Source organism: Triturus cristatus, chromosome 9 (assembly GCF_964204655.1).
Source record: "Triturus cristatus chromosome 9, aTriCri1.1, whole genome shotgun sequence".
Classification (NCBI taxonomy): Eukaryota; Metazoa; Chordata; class Amphibia; order Caudata; family Salamandridae; genus Triturus; species Triturus cristatus.
This window is the reverse complement of record NC_140592.1, coordinates 456,863,695-456,886,249: the sequence shown is the minus strand read 5'-3', so window position 1 is coordinate 456,886,249 and position 22,555 is coordinate 456,863,695. Positions and strand designations below refer to the sequence as shown.

General features: G+C 42.7%; 1 protein-coding gene across 1 annotated transcript in view; it reads right to left on the bottom strand.

Moving 5' to 3' along the window:
* The window catches only part of LOC146798135 (uncharacterized), a 238,123-nt gene that overhangs the window by 119,740 nt on the left and 95,828 nt on the right, over positions 1–22,555 (bottom strand). The window contains exon 2 of the mRNA XM_085625370.1: positions 19,572–19,771. Within this exon, the coding sequence (XP_085481496.1) occupies positions 19,572–19,771 (200 nt within the window). The remainder of the gene's footprint in view (positions 1–19,571; positions 19,772–22,555) is intronic.

The window sequence follows — 22,555 nt, the reverse complement described above, 5'->3', positions numbered from 1 at the left end:
ATGGTCCCAATATGGGCCAATATCTGACCACATCTGATATTCATATCAGACAGAATAGCCAGTCCATTTGGAGCCCTGATAGAAGCTGTTGCAATGAACCGTTAATCAATGTTGTCTAATCTCTGCCCTGTATATTGGGTGGCGCAGCACTTGAAATTATCGGGTTTCTCGATCATTGAGTCCCCTGCATTACCTCTGAATCTGCATGGGATGACCAAAAAGGCAGGTTGGGGTTTTTTCAGGCGCTTTATAGTTTTTATCAAGCCTGGGAATCACCAAAGCTACTGTAGCTGGATTCTTCACAACTTTTCTGACCAACAATGGTCAATTACTGATATAGCCTTTACCAATTTCCTTGCCTATTTTTTTAAATCATAAAGAAAACTGTTGTTTTCTTTTGTTAATAATGGCAAATCAAATCTCTTAGATGACCTGTCGATGAGGTTGTGAAAATCATCCGGAGGAGATTTTGCAGCAGGAGGAGTGACATCCCCTGGAATTGGTGTTACATTTTAGTCCTATTCCGTACCACTAGATTGTGGAGGTGCTGATAGTAGTCGAACTTCTTCTTGATCTTCATCAGAGTATAGGCCATCGTTCCGCATTGGTGGTATAGACTGAGTTGCCAAGGAAGCACAGGGGTCGTGGGACTGTGAATTAAAAGAACACGCACAGGAATGCACAGGGTTGTGGGAATTGTACGAGGCCCTGATTGAGATAGAGTCCCTGAACCTGAAGGTTGTTTTGTTGGTTCATATTTCACAAATTCAGGGAAGAGCTTATAATAATCTGCAAGCAGAAGTAGTGCTCTTACCATAGTTATAGGAACTTAGATCATAGACTCTCGTGTTGTTTGGGTAGCCTGATGATAAGACTGTATGCATACTGCCAAGCAATGCTGTCATCATCACAATGCTCTTTGAAGGGTTGACAGGCAACATTGGGATTTGGGTGTTTTACCTGATCAGGATAAGGCTGAAAACTGCCCTTCATTTCCTTGTACCTGTTCTCGTATTGGTCTTGATATTTTACTTTTAACTGGTTTGCCCTATATGCATGTTTGAACAGTTCATCATCATTATCATTATCATCTTCATCATCATCAGATTCCTGTGTATCCAGGAGTGGCTGCGGTAGGAATGGTGATACTTTGCTTGGAGAGGTTTTGCTCAGGCATAGGTGACTTTGGAATGCCCTAATATGATATCAAGGTGATTCTTGATGATTCTGGTGTTTTCTCTAAGATTGGTTTCGTCAACTGTGTTCTTGTGGTCGGCGTTGGTGTTATTGTTGACTGTGTTGATGGGGTTGCCTTGATTAATGTTGTACATGACGTAGTCATTAAAGCTGTCACTGATGGTGTTGCCATCAAAGGTCTAATTGTTTATGAGCCCAAATTCAATATAGTCGCCAGGGTTGTTGTCGACTGTGTTTTTACCTAAAGTGACAGTTGATGGACCAGGATTGTCAATGATGCAGTCTTTGCTGACTGAGTCGCTGACAGCTGTCCGGTCAATAGCAATGATGTCAACATTCTTTGTTTTGAGCCTGATTCCTGATATATTCTCTACTTTGGTGTAGGTGCTCAGAAGACCACTTGAGGGCTGTTTATAAAGGCGTTTTTTTTTCAATCAGTTTGATTATTTGCTGAGTTACTTCAGATTCTCTCACATATGTTTTGTGAGCTGTCCTTGGAGTTAACCAAGAAGTGGAAGATTATCCTTCTGATGTAGATTTTACAGAGCGCTCAGTGTTCATGGACCCTTTTTTGCTCTTTACCTGAGGTCTCTGCAGTGTCATCATATTCCTCCTCGGAAGCGTGAGGTTCTCCTGATTTTGATTTTTGGAACCATAAAAACGGGCCGTAGCTGCTGACTTTGGAACTGGTAATCCAGGCTGCGGGAAGGCAAGATGGCAGCTGCGTGAGCGTTGTGTAAAGCCGCTCTCCCTGCCGCGGGGACTGTTTGAACTTCTGAATGAGAAAAAGATATTAATGAAAAGCGGTCAAAATGCTTTTAACTCACCCATAGCTACGCCGACGGATTTTCAGATTTAACCGACAGCAGGTCGGAAAACTGATGAGGCTGCTGGCGATCGGAGCACTGACGGCTCAAGCTTTGAAGACGTTTCTTTCAGCGGCAGCTGGTGCCAAGAGTGAAGTGCTTTGGAGGCTCGGGGAAGCTCACCGATACTTTGTATCTATGGGAAGGCTGCCAGAGATCAGAGCGGCAGAGGCTGGGCGCAACATTGTAGCCGCGAAGTTAAGGCTGCAGTGCATCATGCCGGCAAAGCTGAAATCCGTGGAGAAAGACATCGGTGCTTACGTAGAAGCTAAGGGAATATCCATGACTCGGCGTGTGACTGCTGAGGGGAAAGGCCTGAACCTGAATCAGATCGACATTCGACAAGTGGGGCTGAATGAAGATGGGGTTAACATTGAAAAACTGGCTGGGGAACAGTGCTCCAGCGAAATGGTCACCAGACCAAAACAGCAAACTGTACCCGGAATGTTTTCTGGGGGGATCTGCAAATACCGTAGAAAAGAAAACAAACAAAGGTAAAACCAATCTTTTATCAAAAATAAATATGGATAGCTATGGCAAATTGGACCCAATGGGAGGGGTGCTGAGTAACGGTGGTCTCAGTAAAGGAGAGACTCCCCCAGAGGCAGTAGAGCCGGTTAAAAATGTTTCATCTGTAGAAAACCCTGCAGAAATTATACCAGGCATAGAGGAGGAGATGCCAAGAAGTGATAGTACTAATCAACAAGAGACTATGGATACCGTTAATATCATGCAAGCGATGGAAGAAACCCCCATGCACTGGCCTTAAAGGGGAAGCATATGGCTAGTACTCAGGGAGACGGCAAAACTCTAGCGACTCCAGACCTTGATAAATTCTACTCTATGACAGACAAATCTGACCTGTCCAATAACAGTGAGAAGGATGGAACAGATGTTGATTCTACTGGGGGGGATAGTGGCAGCCCTCCCATGAAGGTTGACACACAAAAATGCTTATCTGTTCGCACCAAGAAGAAGAGCTCAAGAGGGTCGGACAAAGACAAGGGCTTTACCTCAGACTATAGTCAATCAAGCCAGCTTAAATGGGACTACTCCGCCACCCAATTTGAGAAGGAAATTGAAGATGGGCTTAGAGATCAAGCGAAAACTTTAGAATATTCGATAGAGACTAAAGATGCTATTGAGTCTCAAACACTACACCCTTCCATGGAGCTTATATATTCAACACTGAAACAAATGCAAACCGAGGCATGTCATGAACATAAAAGGGCCCATCTGGCTACTAAAAAATTGCAAGGAGCTGTGTGTAAAGTTAAGAAAGCCTGTACGGAAATTTCAGAACGTACCTCGGCTTTAGAAGAAAGAATCGTACAACTTGAGGCCAGCGCGGAAATATCTGGACAACAAACATCGACTAATGAAAGCAGGATGACTGATGTACTATGGAAGCTGGAAGACCTTGAAACTAGACAACGCCGTAACAACCTCAGATTACTTGGGATTGCTGAAAAAGTTTCGTTTTAAGGTTACTCAAGGATGCTTTTCCCAAACTTGCTCATTGGGACTGGGAGTCTGAGGTGCAGAGAGTGCATCGATTCCCCTTGATGCTCAAAAAGAAGCCTGGGCAAGATGAGAAGCCGAGAGCCATCCTAATATTTTTTGGCAACTTTCTCCTTCGCCAAGCAATATTTGAGAAAGCCAGGCCCAATGCACAGAGGGTGGGTGAGGGGCACTCCTTCTTTGTTCGGCCTGACTTCTGCCACACAATGGTGGAGAGGAGATGGAGACTCCGAATGCTCATCGCACCATTCCAGAAACTGGGTTGTGAAGTCTTCTTACTGAACCCTGCTAGGCTTAAAGTACATTTTAAAGGTTCAACAAGAGTATTTTTGTCAGAGATTCTAGCCCAGGAGTACCTGAAAGATCTCTCCAAGAAATAAGCTATAGTAGAAGGATAGAAAATGATACCAAATAATTATCTGATATGTCCTTTTTTCTGTATTTTCATGCTTTGTCTTTTTCTCTACACATGTGGGTTCTTTTTTTCTCCTTGGCAGGGAGCGGCTAGGGGGCACAACATATGCAGGAGGCATCACAAGGGTCTCTGGACCTTTTTTGCCTTTTTGAAGGGGAGGGGGAGGGGGAAGGGTGGGACAGTAGAAACCAAGGGGAGGAATTCTTGCACTGGGATGATCATCTGGTACTTGAGATTGGTGTTTTGTGTATGGCACTGCTACATGTTTTGGAACTGTTGTTTTTCTTGTAATGAGGAAACTTAGAATCGCATCCATTAATATATGCGGGCTCAACGACCCCCAAAAAAGAACGAGAATTAGTCTCGATGTTCAATTTTTGAAGGCAGATATTTTATGTTTTCAAGAGGCACATATTGAGGGTTGCAGGAAGGGGGTTTTAGAGATGGCTGGATATCAACTTATTGCCACTACTACACAGGAAACTCAGACAAGAGGGGTGGCGGTACTGACACAAAAGGGAATGGGTAGTTTTTAGCGCTCCTCTGTAGACAAAATGGGTAATTTTGCAATTATGTCTTGATAACAAAATGCTTACTCTCTGCTCAGTATATGGTTCAGTGCTTGATGATCCTGCACTATTTGAATGGTTGAATGTCGAGCTTGTGGGGTGGCCTCTTCCTCTGATTTTATGCGGGGACATGAATATTAACATGAGTTGTCAGGCTTCCACCCATAGGGGAATGATGTCCCAAGGTCGTAAACCCAAAGTTTTTAAATCACTGTCACAACTTAAGTCTTTACATGGGCTAGTAGATGTATGGGCGGCACAAAAGGGGAGTGATCCTGGCTTTACGTACTTTTCTGCACCACATCAAGTACATGCAAAATTGGATAATTTTTTTGTGTTGCATGAGCTTTTACAAGGGTGGACGATAAACAAATATCCCAAAGTTATGTCGGATCACAATCCTTTGGTGATTTAAATAAATATTGGGCTTCAATCCTCACAGACACGATGGACATTTAATAGGGCTCTATTAAGTGAAGAGGGGTATATACAGCAACTGGAGGAATGGATTCCCAGGTTTATTGAGGAGAATTTATGGAGCACCAAGATAAGCATAGTGTGGGACACATTAAAAGCAGGGTCAAGGGGAGAAACATCGAGGTATGGCTGGGAGGCACAAAGGAAGGATAAAGCCATGTTACAGACCTTGTATGAGGATCTGGGTTAGGCAGATGCTGAACTGATAGAGGTACTGTCTGTAGGGGCAGAAGCGGAGGCAGCCCAATTAAAGATTACGATCGCTAGATCTGCCATTACTGAGATATCTCTTAAAAAAGCGGCGGGCAAGTACACGGCTTGGCGGAGCAGGGTTTACGAGAATAGTGAGAGGGTGGGTCATCTACTAGCTGTACGCAGTAGGGAAAAGACGTTACAACCTCGGTTTAGCGAAATTAGAGATCCTAACATGGGTATGGTAAGCGAGCCTGATGCTATCCTCACCGCATTTCAAAAATTCTATCAAAGATTATACACTGAGGATGTTCGGGCTGGGGACAAGGAAATTGAAGCTTATTTAAGGGGGAACATTTTCAAGCAGCTATCTCCTGAGGAGAGAGATAGCTTAGATGAGCCATTCACAATAGATGAAGTAACTGAAGCTATTGATTCCCTTCCATTAGGCAAAGCCGTGGGAACCGACTTAATATCAGGGGAATTTTAGAAAAATTCAAGACACGAATTTTGACACTTATGCTGGAGGTTTTTCATAGAGCACAACTAGATCTGCTAGCCCCTGAATCCTAGAAAAACGCTAATATTATAGTCTTTCCTAAAAAAGGTAAATCCGTAAAGGAACTGGGATCGTACCGGCCGATTACGTTCGTTAATAGTGATGTAAAAATCTATTCCAAAATTCTGGCAAATAGGCTAGCTACAGTTATCAAGAAGTTAGTTTCCCCTTTTCAACACGGGATTGTACCGGGAAGGGGCATGACTGAACATATTCGCCGCATAATCACGCTGTTCGACTATACAAAGGTTTCAGGAGACCCTATGGCTGCAATACTACTCGATGCTGAAAAAGCGTTCGATGGGGTCTCCTGGCCCTTTTTATGGGCAATTATGGAAAAGAAAGGTTTGGGTAAGGGTTTTATCGGAGCCATCAGATGTATTTATCAGGAACCTGCGGCTAGAATAGCTATGATGGGTCTCACATCTGATGCAATCAAAATTACTCGTGATACACGTCAAGGGTGTCCCTGCTCCCCGTTATTATTTGCATTGTATTTTGATCCTTTAATTAGAAAAATTGAGGAAAATAACAAGATACAGGCCATTCAGTCTAGCGGTGGAAACACCAAGATTCTAGCATACGCGGATGATCTTGCCATAACAACGGCTAACCCACTGGAGGCTATCAATTAGGTAGAAATGGAGGCCAAAGATTTTGGTAAAATCTCAGGATATTATCTCAATGAAAATAAGACGATGATTGTTAAAAACTTTAGAACAGCCCTGAATGATACACGAGTAGTGGGAAACGCTAGATATCTAGGGGTCAAGATCTCTGCCAATGTCGATGAAATTGTTCAAATCAACCTGGAGCCTCTATTACAACAGACTAAAGCAGACCTTTACAGAATAAACTGCTTACACCTTACACTCCTAGGAAGGTGTAATGTTATCAAGATGCTATTTTTGCCCAAAATTTTATACTTTTTCAGAGCTATTCCAGTTGAAATAAATAAGGTTTGGTTTTCTGCTTTTAATCAAATAATCTCGATATTCCTGTGTGCTGGGAAATGCCCCCGTAGAGCTCTAAGTTATATGACTCTACCTAAAGACCGGGGGGGGGGGTCTGTGCCCAATCTCCATGTTTACTATTGGGCGTCAGCTTTACAACAGATGGCTGTATTATTGGGAAAAGAGATGGTGGAAACAGAGGACGCACCCTGCACCTCTATATACAGGCTAGTATTAGGGGTGGAAGCCCATGGCTGTCTCATGCGTCATATCGATTTTGCTTACTTTAAAAGAGTGAAATTTAAAATTATGCTGGGTGCATTTAAGGTTTGGATGACAGTTAGGAAGAAACTTAAAATAGGTAGGATACATAGATATACCCCTCTGGCGGATAATTATCTACTGCCGGAAATTTTCCGGGATGGATATATGAAAATTTGGTTGGACAAGGGCATAAGGTATATTGGTGATCCTATGGGGGATAATTCAGTACACCCGTTTGATATAATTAAGAGGAAATTTGGGATTGGTAACAATTATTTCTTTAAATTTCTACAAGTGAGGGACTATCTATCTAAAAAGGCAATCAAGGGCTTTAGAGTTCCCTTACTGGATATGGTATTAGGGGCTCCTTCATCAATATCTAAATTCTGTAAATTACTCAGTAATTTAATGGAGGATGATATTATTAAACACACTAATCGTTGGCAGGATTTGGTGCAAGCAAGGGTAGGGGAATGTGAGGATTCTTTACTATTGAGACAGACTGCATTTTTTTCGGCAAATTTGCAAGTACAATGTTTTAAAACCTGGCTTAACTTGCATATTACTCCAGCACGGATTTCTAAATGGGCAGGCTCTACAGGCATACACTGTTCTCGTTGTGGATGTTTGGCCACAGATAGTGTACATATGTTTGCAACTTGCCCTCGATTATCAGTTTTGGTCGACGAGGTGGGTATCTATATCAAGCTTATGCTGGGGTTCGAGGTGGCTCTCACGCCACAAGTAATTGTGCTGCGAATAAGCAACCAAGTAATGACTGAATCAAATCGAGTCTTGCTCTTTGTCCCTATGGTAGTATTTAGGCTATGTCTGGCCACTGTTTGGTTAGATTAAGAACCTCCGTCAGTACACTGCTGGTTGGGGAAACTGCGAGCTACCTACCGCTGGGAGAAAGGGGTATACATACGAAGGGGTTTAAAGGCCAAAAAAAGAGGACTTGAAATTTGGTTACCAATAACCAACTGGACTATTGAGGCTATGATTTGATATGATTTAATGTACTTAATTTAATTTATAGCTGTGATATTGAAGATAGGTTGAAATGAGATTATACAATATACCAAACTCTAAGGATTAGAGCAAATAAAGGTTTAACTTAAATTAGTTTCCTTTGGTTTAGAGGGGTGGAGGGTGTGGGGGGTAGGTTAGGGGTGGGCTGCAGCTAGTGAGAGGGGAGGGTGTAAAGACACATAATTGACATCCTGTACATACGTATTGAAATGTTTATCACTTAAATGTATCTATTATAAGTATAATGTATGTGTTGGATGTCTAAAATAAAGATTTATAAAAAATAAATTAAAAAAAAGGAACCATAATAACAGTTGACCTTCTCAGTCTTTCTGGCTTTTTGTAGAAAAGGTGCAACACATTTTGCAATCCTTTGCCTTGAGGTCAGGATATGACCTCAAGGGTCTTCGGGGGGGTGAGGGTCTTCAGAGTGAAGCCTTTTCCTGGCACAGGTTTTACATGGCCTACAAAAATATTTTTTTGCGTATTCATCATGATCAAGTTTTGGCAGCTTAAGAAAGTCAAAGAAATGGTGGGTCTTCTCTCAGAAAAAATAAATAAGCAAAAAGAGTCAACTTATCTCTCACTTAAAGAGCAGAGTTCAGGGGAATCCCTTCACACAAATGTGTGGAAGAAATCTGAGTTATGGTCACCTGGGTGAGAAGGGTGAAGACTGTGCTGTCTGCTGACTGACTGAAGTTTGTATTTTTTTTAAATTAGAGGAGTAGGTTACTGTGGGAGGGATGTGCGAGAAAAGAAGCAAGGAGGCTGAATGTTTCTTAATGATGGCATATTTTATTTAGTTTTATAAAATTCTTTTGTTTTGTTTCCTATAGTTATGAGAATTGAAGCCCGTTTTTCTGCCAACTTCCTCTTTCTTCTTCTTTTAATTCTTTACACTCTACTTCGTGCTACCGCGAGGCTCAGAAAAAAAAACCATGAACAAGGTAAGTAGTCAGTTCTCCTTAAGTCTGTGCGGAATAGGACCCTTTCACCACACCCTTGTGATAGCGTGGGCCCTACCACTACTACTGGTGCAGTGGGAAGAAAAAAACATATATATTGTAGGAAAGTAGGATCTGCTTCTTATGGTTACCCCAACTTTTTGCTAAATATAAAACAGTTTTTGACTACTCTGACAGGGATCCTGCTAATAAGGACCCCAGTCTATCTGCTTTCTCCCTAAACTGTTATGCAATGTACTTAGGTACACTCCCGATTGGATACTGGGGTACCCTTGTCAGTCCTTAGTATATGGTACACATGTACCCTGGGCATAGGTACCCCAGAGGCCTCCCATGGGCTGAAGCATGTATTATGCCACCCATGAGAGGCCATGCAAAATGGAACTACAGGCCTGCCATTGCAGCCTGTGTAGGTTGGGGTATGCACCACTTACTTAAGATATAGGTTTACTATATCTAAGGGTCACTGCACTTAAAACCTATAAGTCAACCCTCTAGCAGGCCTTTACAATCCTGAAGGCAGGGTGCTTAGTTCTAAGTGAGAGGGTGCCACTGCATGACCAGGACACCCTTGCAGTCTACAGAGTCCATTCTCCCGGGTTGTCAGTGAAGCAGTCATATACTATATATAGAGGGGCATTACGTGGCCGCATGATCACCAACTCTAAAACGTCTGAAATAAACCCTATTGTGTTTGGTGTCAAACATGTTGGAATCATACTCCCACACCGGTAGCTGGTGTGGGAGGTATGATTCCACCCCTCAGAAGGAGCCCCTGGTGTTTCCGGTACCACCCTTCTAGCTCCAGACAGCACAAAATGGTTGCCGCCGACCAGAGACACATTTCTGCCCTCCTGCTGCTGAGCTAAGCTCTAACAGGGGAAGGCAGAATAATAGGCATCCTATCACAGGGGGAAGGCATAATAATAGGCATCCTGTCACAGGGGGGTGTGACCACCTCCCAGACAGGATTTAGTGTATTAGGGCTGGGTGGGTGCGCGTGCCAGTGACTAAAAGTCTGCATGAGGGGCACATTTGGTGTCCCTGTGCATAGTCCAGTTCAAACCAGTTCTGGGAGCCGTTGGCTCCCGCTCTGGCGCAAAACTGGACAAAGGACATGGGAGTAACCTTCCCCCTGTCCAGCCCCACCCCTGGGATGGTCCCCTGAATTTCTCCAACCCTCTGCTGTGGGTACTTAAGGGCTTACCTGGCTGTAGGACCTTAGATTTGTCGTGGACAAGATTCAGAACTGACACAACTGCACTTCGACTGTCTGGGCACTCTGGACTTCGTCTGTGCCTGTGCACTGTACAGGATCCGTGTAGGACCTGTGGAGCATCCAAGACACCTGAAGATATTCTCTCTTGGAGTGAAGGAATCACTCCCCTGCATGCGCAGGCACTGCAACACTGCTGACTGGTATGCTGAGCCCGAGCTCCTACGGACTCCGAAAGGCTCAGTAACACAGGAGGTGGGGTTCTACGTCTCTTGAGGTCTGAGCTGCCCTCTAACCAAGTTTGAGTTCAGAATTCCTTGTGGGGGTTGCAATACCCAAACCCCCGCGCACTGCGTACTGTTGCAAGTGCATCTGCTTGTTTGCAATACTGCGACAAGAGCATTGGGTGTTTCAAGTAGCCCCAACCTCTGGCAACGTTTCCTACCAAGATCTTCAACAACCTTGCACTGAGTGCTCTGTGGCTGTTGTTTTGTGAAGCTGCCCGAGGTCCTCTCATGATTCCTGTGCCTCCGGCCTGTGGGTCCAATTGAGGGTCATCTTTAATTTCCTTGGACTCCCCGATTGCTTGGATTCTGCCCTGACTCCCCTCTGTGTGGTGAGTCTCCTAGACCTTGCTGGTCCGAACCATACACTTCCTGCATGGGTTGCTTTTTCCAAGGCTTGTTGGTGCTCCAGCCAGACACCGACTCCTCAGCACTCTACATCCTACATGGGACAGCTCGCATCCGGCTCCTGGTCGTCCTCAACGTCTCCTGGTCCTCGCAGCTGCAGAGTCAATGTCCCCGTCAACTATCCTGAAGCACACAACATCTGTGGGCATTCGTCTACCGAGCCTCTGGCCACTCTCAAGTGACCCAGACTCTGTCCCCTCTGCTTTCAGGTACTTTTTGACAGGAATCCACATTTGGAATCCAACTGACACTTTCTCCCCTTCCAGCAGCGGCTCTTCTTCGAAGTCCTCTATTGGGTTCGACAGCAGTTACCGACGCCACTTCACATCTATGCATCCGGCTTCCCTGGGTTAGGTAACTTGGGTACTTTGGTATCCACAGGTGTGGTGGCTCTCCAACTTTCTGTCTTCCACGGGGTTTCTTCGTAGTCCACTGGGAAGGGCCCTTAATCTTTAAAAATCCAACTGCGACTTACCCATAGACTTGTCCGGGACACACGGTCGTGTACTCACACTGCACACGCACTCTGTGGGGTCCCTTTTCACTCACCTTGGATGGTTCCTTGCGGTCCCAGCAATTCTACGTCCTCTCGACATTGTCCTGACTCGAGTTGTGGGTCTTATACCATTTTCTTAGTATAAGGTTTGGTCCTCCCTGGGGCCCACTGTGTATTGGTGCTATTTACTGTGATTTCTTTGCTATACTATTGTGTGCTTTGTGTCTATCTCCGTGTGGGAGATACTAAACATACTAGAGAGTATTCTATAATAAATACATATTTTTATAAATACCTTGTGTGGTTCTCTTCCATTTAATCTATACTATCAGATTGCATTCTGGTAAAACAAGCTGCTTTACACTCCTTCAAGACTAAGCCTGAAGGCTGCTCTCCACAGCTACCACTTGGATAGCTTTCTAAGGTTGTCTGAGACCTCTTAAATCACCATAGCGGTTGTTCGGACTGGTGCAAGGTGCCCACTTACATTAGTTGCCAGCATATACCAGGCCAGCCTCTCACAAATATATATATATATATCGCTAAACATTTAAAAGAATCCTGGTTACAAACAACGGGCTTCACAAAGTGTTACAACTGCAAAGTCTGCGAAATTGCAAAGCCGACAAAGGATGTGAAGATGGCGAACAACAAAAATTGGCAAATCACAACTTTGATAACTTGCAAGAGCCAATACATAGTTTATGTGGTAGAATGTCCTTGCCCTTTAAGATATGTTGGATCCACCATCTGTGAATTAAAAAAACGTATATTGGAACATGTGCGAGCGACCAAAAATAAAGACAGGAACAATGCCATAGCCAAACATATGGAAACACATCATAATGCCAATTGGAAATTATTAAGATTTTATGGCATTGAAGCAGTACCGATGAGCTCCCGTGGTGGAAATAGGGAAAAAATATTACGCCAAAAAGAATCGTGTCATATTTTAAACTTGCGGTCCATGACCCCATATGGATTAAACCAATCAGAAGAACTTTACATTCATTTATGAAAGGCACTTTCCCACAGAAAGAGGAAAACAATCATATGACACTGCCCAATGGAGGGCAACAACCTAAAGATTTAATGAGAACCATTTGTATTGGGACAGAATAAAGCAAATGGAGCAGGTTAAACACGTAAAAAAATCATTGCATAGCCCCTTAAAAGGGTGAAATTAAACCGGTTGTAACAACGGAACATGTTTGTACAGGATGGCCCACTGGAGGGCTTGTCAATAAAGTTAATTGAGCACCGAAAACACGGTGAACTGGAAAGCCCACTGGAGGGCTCGTTAATCAAGTGAATTAAGCACTGAAAATACGAAAAAGAATTGCTGCAATGATGGACAATAATTAAATGTTAAAATGTACCTTCATTGAATGTCCTAATGCTAACTACAAGACCCATAAACCTGTGGGGCATCATTAGGGTGGGAACAGGAAATTGGTGTCAAAGGACTTCCTTCAAATATCTTTATTTAAAATAGTTTGTTTAACATTAGTAAAAACGACGACCGTGAGCAAGGTAGCGGAGCTTACCGAAACGCGTTGGTCAACCTATTGGTTTTGCTAAAACTACGGAATTCTGAAAATAAAGACAAGTAATTTGAAAGCTGTTGGAGTGCGACCTACTTCTTCCGCAAGGAGAATTTGTTTCAATATTGGCGGTTTGGTTCAACCGCGAGGCAACGCACCCGCCGAGCAGCGCCCGGAGCAAAGTAAAACGGAACCACCTGGGAGGATATATATATATATATATATATATATATATTCACTGAAAAAACCATAGGTTTCACACATGTTATAGTTAGCTGGACATTTTACTGATAAAAAACCAATGAAATTCCCCCGTTATAGTTACTGCAGGCAACTATAACTCACGCGACCGCAATCCTCTGCTGATGCTAATACTGTATTTAGACACTTATTTGCCTATGTCTTCTTCCATTAAATTTTAGCTTTACATATATTACAAATATTTTTTTTTCATAAAGACACATATGTCATCAGCAGAAGATTGCGGTCGCGTGAGTTATAGTTGCCTGCAGTAACTATAACGGGGGAATTTCATTGGTTTTTTATCAGTTAAATGTCCAGCTAACTATAACATGTGTGAAACCTATGGTTTTTTCAGTGAATTTGCAAGGTTTTTTAAATGCTAAGTTACTTTACGCCATTCGTGGCGTGCGCGCCCAGTTACCGCAGTTCGTTCCGTGCGCGCACGGTGCGCTTCGCGCACCGTGCGCGCACAGTGAGCACGCGGTGCGCTTCGCGTACCACGCGCCCACTTTACGCAGTTAGTGCCGTGCACGCACAGTGGTCACGCGGTGCGCTGCGCGCACCGCGTGCCCACGTTAAGCGGGATGGGCCATGTACGCACGATGCGCTTCGCGCACCGTGCGCACATGGGGACATATTTTGCGCATCTTTGTGAAATGTATTCTTCGGGCACCATTTGCACACGGGGTGGGGAGAATGTGGATAGTTTTTTTTTTTATATAATTTTTTACCGTGCGCGTACGGTAAGCGTAATCGGCGATTTTCCGGAAAAAATTATTATTTTTTTTTTGGGCTTGGGGGTGGTTTGGGGACCCCTGTATCAATGCTGGGTGGTTAGGATCTCATGAAACTGCCTCTTTACATATATTTGGGGTACGTTTTTGCTGCCCAACTCAGGAAGCGAGAGAGAAAATGGCGGCCGCCGCTTCCTGGTTTCGACCGACTCGAATGTTTACTAAGATCTAAGAGCCAATCAGAATCGCGCTCGCGCACGCCACCGTACGCGTACGGTAAGCTTACGGTAAGCGCACCGTAAGCGCACCGTAAGCTGCCACAGATATATATATTGATTTAAAGGCTATTTTCTCAGAATCTACTGAACAGATTTACACCAAACCTACAAAAGGCACTTCCTTGACCTGGGGACTACCTCTCTGCCAAATTTCATTAAATTCTGTTCAGCCGTTCGGGCTGTAGCCCTGTCTAAAGGTCCTATGGAAAAATGCATGGGAAAAACGCGTTTTGGGACCCCCCTTTTATCTCAGCCCCCGCTTGACGAATCCCCCCGAGACTTTCAGGGTAGGAGCGGAGCGTAGAGCCCCACCTATTTTGAAAAATTCGCGAGGATTCGTCGACCGGCGCCAAAGTTATTCAAAATAGAATGTTGCGGATTTCCTATGGAAACGTGGTCCTAACTATAACTACCTACTGGCGACCGCCAGTAGGTAATATATATATATATATATATATATATATACATATATTAACGAGTGTAAAGAAAGAAAAGTGAAAGAAAAGTTCTAACTATTTCCACTCATTATTCCTTTCTCTCCTTAATTTACAAGGTTGGGGGGAAAAAACAGTGTCCTTAGATTGTGGGCTGTTTTATACTGTAATGACATCAATTAGATTAAACAATGAGACCCAGTTTCGGGTTTAGTTGTTTTCTACCCCTGCGCCAGAAAATAAACAAATGGGGGGAGGGGAGAGAAACTACTCAGGTTTTAGCAAGCTGAAATAGGGTGAGAGCGAGTGAGGAAAAAGTTTGCTCAAATTACACGTCCTTCCCGTTCGGTCCTCCCCCTTCCCTCCTGTCAGTGCAACTCGCCTGACCCTCCTCCATTTGGTTTTGTCCCTGACCCACGTACTGCATCTGCCGCAGCTCTCCTGAGTTGCGGCGGCTTGTACGTGTCCTCGACGGGTGACCACCACTCTTCACTCCACTCTTCCGATGCCCCGTCGGGTCTGACGTCCTCGGGTCCTGTGTCCTCCTTCCTGGGTTCGTGTGCTTTGGTTTCCCAGTGCACTCTGACCGCTCCGTCATCAGCCACTCGTGTCCCGTGCCTCCCTGGTGTCTCTCTCTCTCTCCCCGTCTACCGTGTTCCACTCCTTTTTCATCTCCTCCGCCCCCGATGATCTTCTTCTCTCTGCCTGATTGCCCCTGCTTCCTGCTGCTCCACCTTTTGCCTGCATACAAAGATATACCCTTTCAACGCATGCGAATACATCACATGCTATTAGAACGCATACCATTACATCGCAAGTCATTACTATGACTTGCTGTAGGGGGTGAGCTGGACTTAGGAATAGTATTATTTACTTATCCTACTCCAGTTTGTGCAACAGCAGGGAAGGTGTTGGATTCTAAATCCAACACCAGTGTGCCCCCTACAGCAAGTCGTAGTAATGACTTGCGATGTAATGATATGCGCGGTAACCGCGTTGTGGAGACAGAGTTGCAAACGTGGTTTCCCAACCTGAAGGACGAGGCTTAAGGAGACTTCACCCGATATGGAGGTAAGATGGGTGGGTTTCTATTGGGGTCTCCATGTTCTCCCTCACAGTTACCTCTGTGACTTTGTTAATGCTTTTCTATGTTTAATTTAGCACTGCACTCGATGGTTACCTCGGTACTCCCGTATGAGTCAAGTGTGTGAATATATATTAAAGATCAAATGTTACAGAATTAATATTTATACATTAAATACATATATTTGAATTATTACATAATGTAATACACATTTAATTTAAGTAGGTAATTTATTGTAACTTTTATTTTTTTAAGTTCCAGGTCAATATTTATTATGTTAAATAAGTGTACATTTATATTTTACATTAAAATATTTGTAATTACTTTTTTTTTAAAAACATTATTAAACTTCTTAATACTTTCCTACAGAACTCTTTGGAGGTGGAGACTGCCACCAAAAAGTGAAAGCTTACTAATAGTAACCCTACACTCGTAAATTCATGTGTAGAATTCTCCACCACTGCATTGGAAGGGGTGTAGACATGTAAGTCTACACCTATTTGTAAGTCTCCACTTGCAAATGCTGAGTAGCAAAAAAGTGGAGAGTTTCACTAAGGAATAGATCTACATGTGATTAGATCTATACATGTACTTTTACTTTTCTAAATTGGGGCGTTTGAGTGGCTGACACCTGTCCACTGTTCGCCTGAACACATTACAGGAGGAAGTGCACCAGAATCATCTCCTCAGGTCTGCCCTCAAAACTCTCTTTTCCATGCAGTAAAAGCAGCTGTCCTGTTCTCTACTGCCTGCTGCAACTTTAATGGTGATCATTGTCTTCAGGTGGTAGTGTGTAGGGTATTTAGTTAATATCATACTCCCAATGGGGAGTTTTTAACTGTTTTTAGACTTTTTATTGTGCACTGATATATGATTTTTTTTTAACCAGTTTGAGCATGAGATTCGAAATATAAATAAAAAGCTGAGAGAATACTCTTTTGTATATAGAAATATTGGTGTGAAGTTCGTACCTTAATGTTATTGGGGTGTGTATATATAAACCCATAGGGAGACTGATAATGACTGAATAGTCTAATATGGTGCCCTGTCCCATTGGGCAAGTAGGGTTCCTCTCAACTATATCTGATCTGGTAGTGTTTAGGGGCCAAGTCTTGGGATTCACTGTACTTTAGTCGGGGCTCTCACAGAGAGTCCATCTGCCATGTCTGGTATTCGGTCACGCCTTCTGAGTTCTTGTACATTATTTATTTGCTTGTCGTTTGAAGACACTCTGGCCTCAGTTTCAAGAGAAAAATTTCTATTGTGGTTCTTTTGTTTGTATTCTCAAGTTCATTAGGTCACCAGACGTATAATTCCAGTACTTTTGTTTTGCCATGCAATTTAATCACATATTCAAAGTGTGAAACATCTCACACCGACACGTTTTGCTTGTCTGCGAGATTTAGCAAGCCTGAAAGAAATCTGTGATACACACAAGAATTCTGTGAAATTTACATCTTTTACCTAAACTAAGAAGTTTCAACCACAATCTAACGTGTATTTTGACAGAACATAGGCGAGTCCAAAATCAGCTTATAAAGTTGACCGAATTATAATGCACATTTCAGATGAAGCAAAAAAACTATCATGGCACGTAAAGTTGAAGTAGTACTCTGCTGCAAAAGGAATAGCTACATAGTAGAACCCTCTGTCTAGAAGTATATCGTCTTCTGTGCCAGATATGTATGATCCAGAAGAACTCAGTAATAGGATATATATCGCAGAAATCATCAACACATTGAAATCTAAAATGCCTGACTTCCACACAAAGGGGTCTATCACTGAACGGGTAAAACCGACAATGGTAACTGAAATGCTTACCTCTTTTCCCCTAAAAAACTAACGTATGACGACAGGTCAGCCGAGAAGGCTTATGATTATTTTCATGCATTACCTGGGCATGGTAGTAGCATTCATTAAATTGTTTATTATTCTTGCCATGCTTAATCTGGGCACCATTACAATATGTGCTTACATGTACTCCACTGACAAACTGTTACTTTCAAAACTCTTTGCCTAAAACCCTCCTCTTTTACCTTCTACAACCACTAATTTATCTAAGCTTCACTTTCATCACTGACCTAAAGGCAACTTCACCAAGCTAACACTTGCCATCCCTTTCAATATAGAAAAGTTTCTGAGGCCTAAAATGCATAATAAGATGTTCTTCTTTGGCCCAGTGGAAGCCAAGACTCCCATTCAGTTGGCCTCTCTCTATGTTTAGCCCCTCATTACCAACAAATAATTTCCTCGACCCAGGAGTTCTCTACCTTACTGACTTATCTCATATTTCTCACAGTAGCAAAGAGAAGAATCTTTAATTTCCCGGGGGGTCTTCTGAAGCATTCTGCCCTGGTATTCTCCACACCATTCACTCTCGAACACAGGGCGGAACATTAAGCCTGGTCTACTGCTGCCACAACTTACAGGAAATTTCCAACAAATACCTTAATGAAACTTCACGGAGGAACACCTACGCTGTTTGTCTCGTCATCAACCTGAAGCACACTGACCATACCACTGCAGTAAGGAAATCGCTATACTGTCTGCTACTATGAAATGCGCAAATGCCTATGTGCTATATCTCGTCCAAAAAGCCCAGGAAGGCCTTGCCCAATGAGCTAGTGTTTCTAACCTTCAAGCTGGCCAGACACCTATGGTTGGCCTCACTAACCTGCTCTCTCTTTGTAAAACAGACTATGAGTGTTACTCTCTGGAACTCTCTGTCTCCTTTCCTTATTTCACCTCTCCTAATCCTTCAGACTGACCATGAGAGTTCAGAAGATGTCTCAGTTATGTTCTGACTTTGAACTGCAAACGTTCCAGGATTTTCTTCAATTGTAATCTACTTCACCTCCATTCCTCCCTCAAAACTTTGCTATGCCAGTCCCTTAAATAAAACAATATGATCTCAAAGCATACCACTATTATCAGCAGAAGCTATAGAGAAAATACATTCTATCAGAGGCACTAGTCCGTTCTCTGGGGCTAGTGTAGGCTTGACTGACTCAATTTTAGAGGTAGTGAGTATGAAAAACAGCGATCAAAGGTAGTGCAGGGGCTTGGGAAGACCATTCCCAGGATGTATCCTTCAGTAAATAACCACTGCAGATCACACAATGATACATGACATGCAGAAGTGACAAGAATCTCAATTAGAGCTGATGTCTTGCAATAAGCTGATATTTACAAAATGTACCTGATATTACTGGTTTAAGATAAGTGTGATGTAAAAAGGTCTCACTTTTGACCCAGAATGAAGACACACAACTTGCTTTACTATTAGACGGTTAACAAAAATATCTCCATGGAAAAAAGAAATGCCCTTAAGATATATAGAAAGATGTGCAGTAGGCAACCACCACTTATAATCTGCATAAAGGTTGAGGCGATCACTTACGATCACCCGTAAAAGGACTGTAGGCCCAGTGTATCTCCAATATAAATACTGATATATATATACAGTAACTACATTTAAGCAGACTAGTATTTATATCAGACGCAGGGCTAGGAACCATGTGAGAAAGGTATAGGGGATGTTACTTATTTTGAAATTGAATGTCCATGCATTGTAGACAATTAATTCAGATCTTCCTGAAAAACAATATAATTAAATACCACAGATCCCCTGATACAGCTGACACATTTGTAATAAGCAGTGTGTTACTGGTTAACCAATAGTTAGCCACAATCTACAAACATCTACTGGCCTCGTGAACATATGTGTACAATGTCAGCCAATAACAAGGCGACACCTTATATTTAATTCCACAAATGTTTGCTTATTCACAACAGAACTGCGAAACAGTGAAACCATTGAAAAGTAAAGATTAAAATAACCTTATGCTGGAAAGAGCTCCTCTGTGCAGTGCATGATGCTTTCAATCGTTGTTGTTCTGCACCGTCACCAAACCACCACTGCCCTTTGTCAAGTGATACCGGTGGTCCTGGGTCATGTGACTGTGCTTCGCTGCATCTGTTCCGCAGTGAGTGGCACTGGAGTGTATCCTCATCTTCATCTGTGAAGGCTCTCCAGCCAGCTTTTAAAAAAAAAAGAGTTGGATATATGTTAATTTTATGATGTAAGTATAAACAAGCAGAGTATTCATGACTAAACAGTTGTGTTTTTGGTCTACATATTCATTTTGCTAGCCCCCCCCCCCCATTTTAAACATGCAGTAAGATTGAATAATTTGCTATTACCCTCAGGGTCTCTTAGATCTTTGGCTGACAGTCCACGACACATGTGCTAACTCACAATATAAGTGTTAGGGCTTTGAGATACTACCACACCAGCCTCAGTAACATTTTCCTATCTGGAGAATCATGTAGATGACCTTAATAACGAGAGAGGCACTGAGACATTTAGTCTTAACCCATGGAAGAGATTTTCTGTGCCTTTCCTGGTAAATTAGTACATCTGAAGGGACAGTAAGCTGGAACTATCACCGTTTAAACGGTTTCCTTATAACCTCTATAAGGTGTAGGTCAGGATATTGATAACCAAAAATATCAATCTGAAAATTCTGAAATAAACATCATGACCGTAACAGTGTTCACAAAAATGACGCTCCATTCGTGTAGATTTTCTGGTATTAAATCCAATTTGGAGATATTCTTGTAAACGATTTTTAGGACCCAATATTTTTGTCACACGACATTTAAACCTTGACATTCTCATACCATGCCACCTCTAGAAATAATAAATGTACTTGGCTTGAGATAATTTACTCATTAAAGTTCCTACTCCTTTATATGTTATGACTTCATTACAAAGGAACGAGGTATTACCATTCCAGGTATATATTCCACACCAGCACAGACATTTATAGAGTCTTGGTCTCTCCAGAGAAAAGGCCAACAAACATGTACTTCCTGCCCTCTCCACTTAGCTTTACAGATAGGAATATTGGAGATGTTAAGAAAACAACAGACCTGCCAGACAGTCTTTATGATGAAGAACTACAGAATGTAAACCTAAAACATTATTTATCAAATGTCCCTAATGCATTAGTCGAATCGCTCTACTTGCCATTTGGCATTTTATCGGTATGCTGCTTGGGTGCTTAACTATGGAATTCCTTCTGCATATCTGCTGCAATGGTCTTCAATGTAGTGTCCTTTCAGGCAGCAAGTTTCCTAGCATCTCATTACTTTCTTCCTGTTTACTAACTGAAGAACACTTAAATAATGTATGCACCCCATAATCCCTATGGAGATGGTAGAGGCACCTTCCACTCAGAACCATGTACTGGACAAATTATGAATAGCAACATTTTCTGGACACGATGCATTCATCTGAAGGATCTGAAGCCTTAGTCAACTTAGCAATTAAGGCCAGTATTACAAAAACTGGAGACCTAACAAAGACGTTGGAAGGAGAAAGGTTTATCCTCCAAGCTGTAGTGAATAATAAGCAATAAACTAGTGGACAGGTGCATAGTCAAGCTGCAGGTAATAAGTAGTAAGATAGAGCTGAAAGCATGGGGTAAGGTGCACATAAAAGAAAACTGTAACACTGTGCAGAAACAAAGCACAACTTGTGTTTAGTGAATGTGCATATTACTATAAACTTAATATATGTTGTAAAGGTTACATAGGGCAGACCACATACAGAAGAACACATACAAAGCCTTAAAACACATCACACCAGTGCAGGTCTCATTAATCCCAGCCCTGAGTTACTCATACCGGGAGCATTGGTAAGGGGGATTGCACGTAGGACCCTGAGGGCCCCCTTAATAACAAGGATATTTTAGGAGCACTCAGTAATTCAGGTCCAGATACCCCAGGTCATTTCTCATTACCTCCTTGTATTTCACCCATAGATTTTGCCTTCACCTGTGGAAATAGCCATTTTATGAATACTGAGGCACTTGCAATGGACACCCTACTGAGAAAGACCAGCAATGGCACTGCTACTGTAAACTGAACCTGTAAATCTCCCCGCTAGCTTTGAAACATACCACCTACATTTACAAAGTTACCTAAACTGATCTGCATTGCTTCTCAAACTCCCTTGCAGTCAAATAGTTTCTGGAGAACCAGTCAAAGGCTTTAGGCCAAGACACCTTCTGATAAAGAGTGTACTAATTGAAACTTACAGTTTAAAAAAATATTTGCAATATTAGTGTATAAAGTGAAAATACACGCCCCACGATCATCAGAACAATTGCTTGTAACTTTATAAATAGCTGTCTGATTAATGGTTATGGTTATCCATGAGGTAACATTGAAGATCTCTTTAATGTGATGTAAGACAGAAGCAGTGAATACTGAGCCAAAGCGAATGAACATTTTAGAATGAATCACAGATACCTTCTGTGAACTTCCATTTTGAATCTAAAGTGTCTTCAAGACTACTAATCGGGACACTACTAATTGACTAGGGACACATACTGCTTCCTGAACGCTGTCACTTTTCATTATGGTGTTGCACCACAATGCCAGGTGCAGGCACATCGGCAACTCCTGATCCTGCTCTGCTTCTTAAGGAGACGCGCAGTGCTTCTTGGTCGGCGGTAGGTGGCAGTTGTCATTCCTGCAATGTCCTGTTAGGCCGGTGGCAGTCGAGTCAGGTTCAATCAACCGAGAGTTATAAGCTTGGTGGCCCCTCTCTTCTGTATGGGCAAAAGAAGCTTCAAGATACAGGAAACAAATTTCGGGGCATATTAACAAGGCGATGATAAAAAATTATCGCCGCTTTTGCGGACGTTTTCGGCCGAAAAGCGGCGATAATTTTATCGCTATATCAGCAAGGTCACGCTATCGCGTGGATCCTTGCCTCAGCGCCCTTTCCCGTAACGCCCACCTTTGCATCTCTA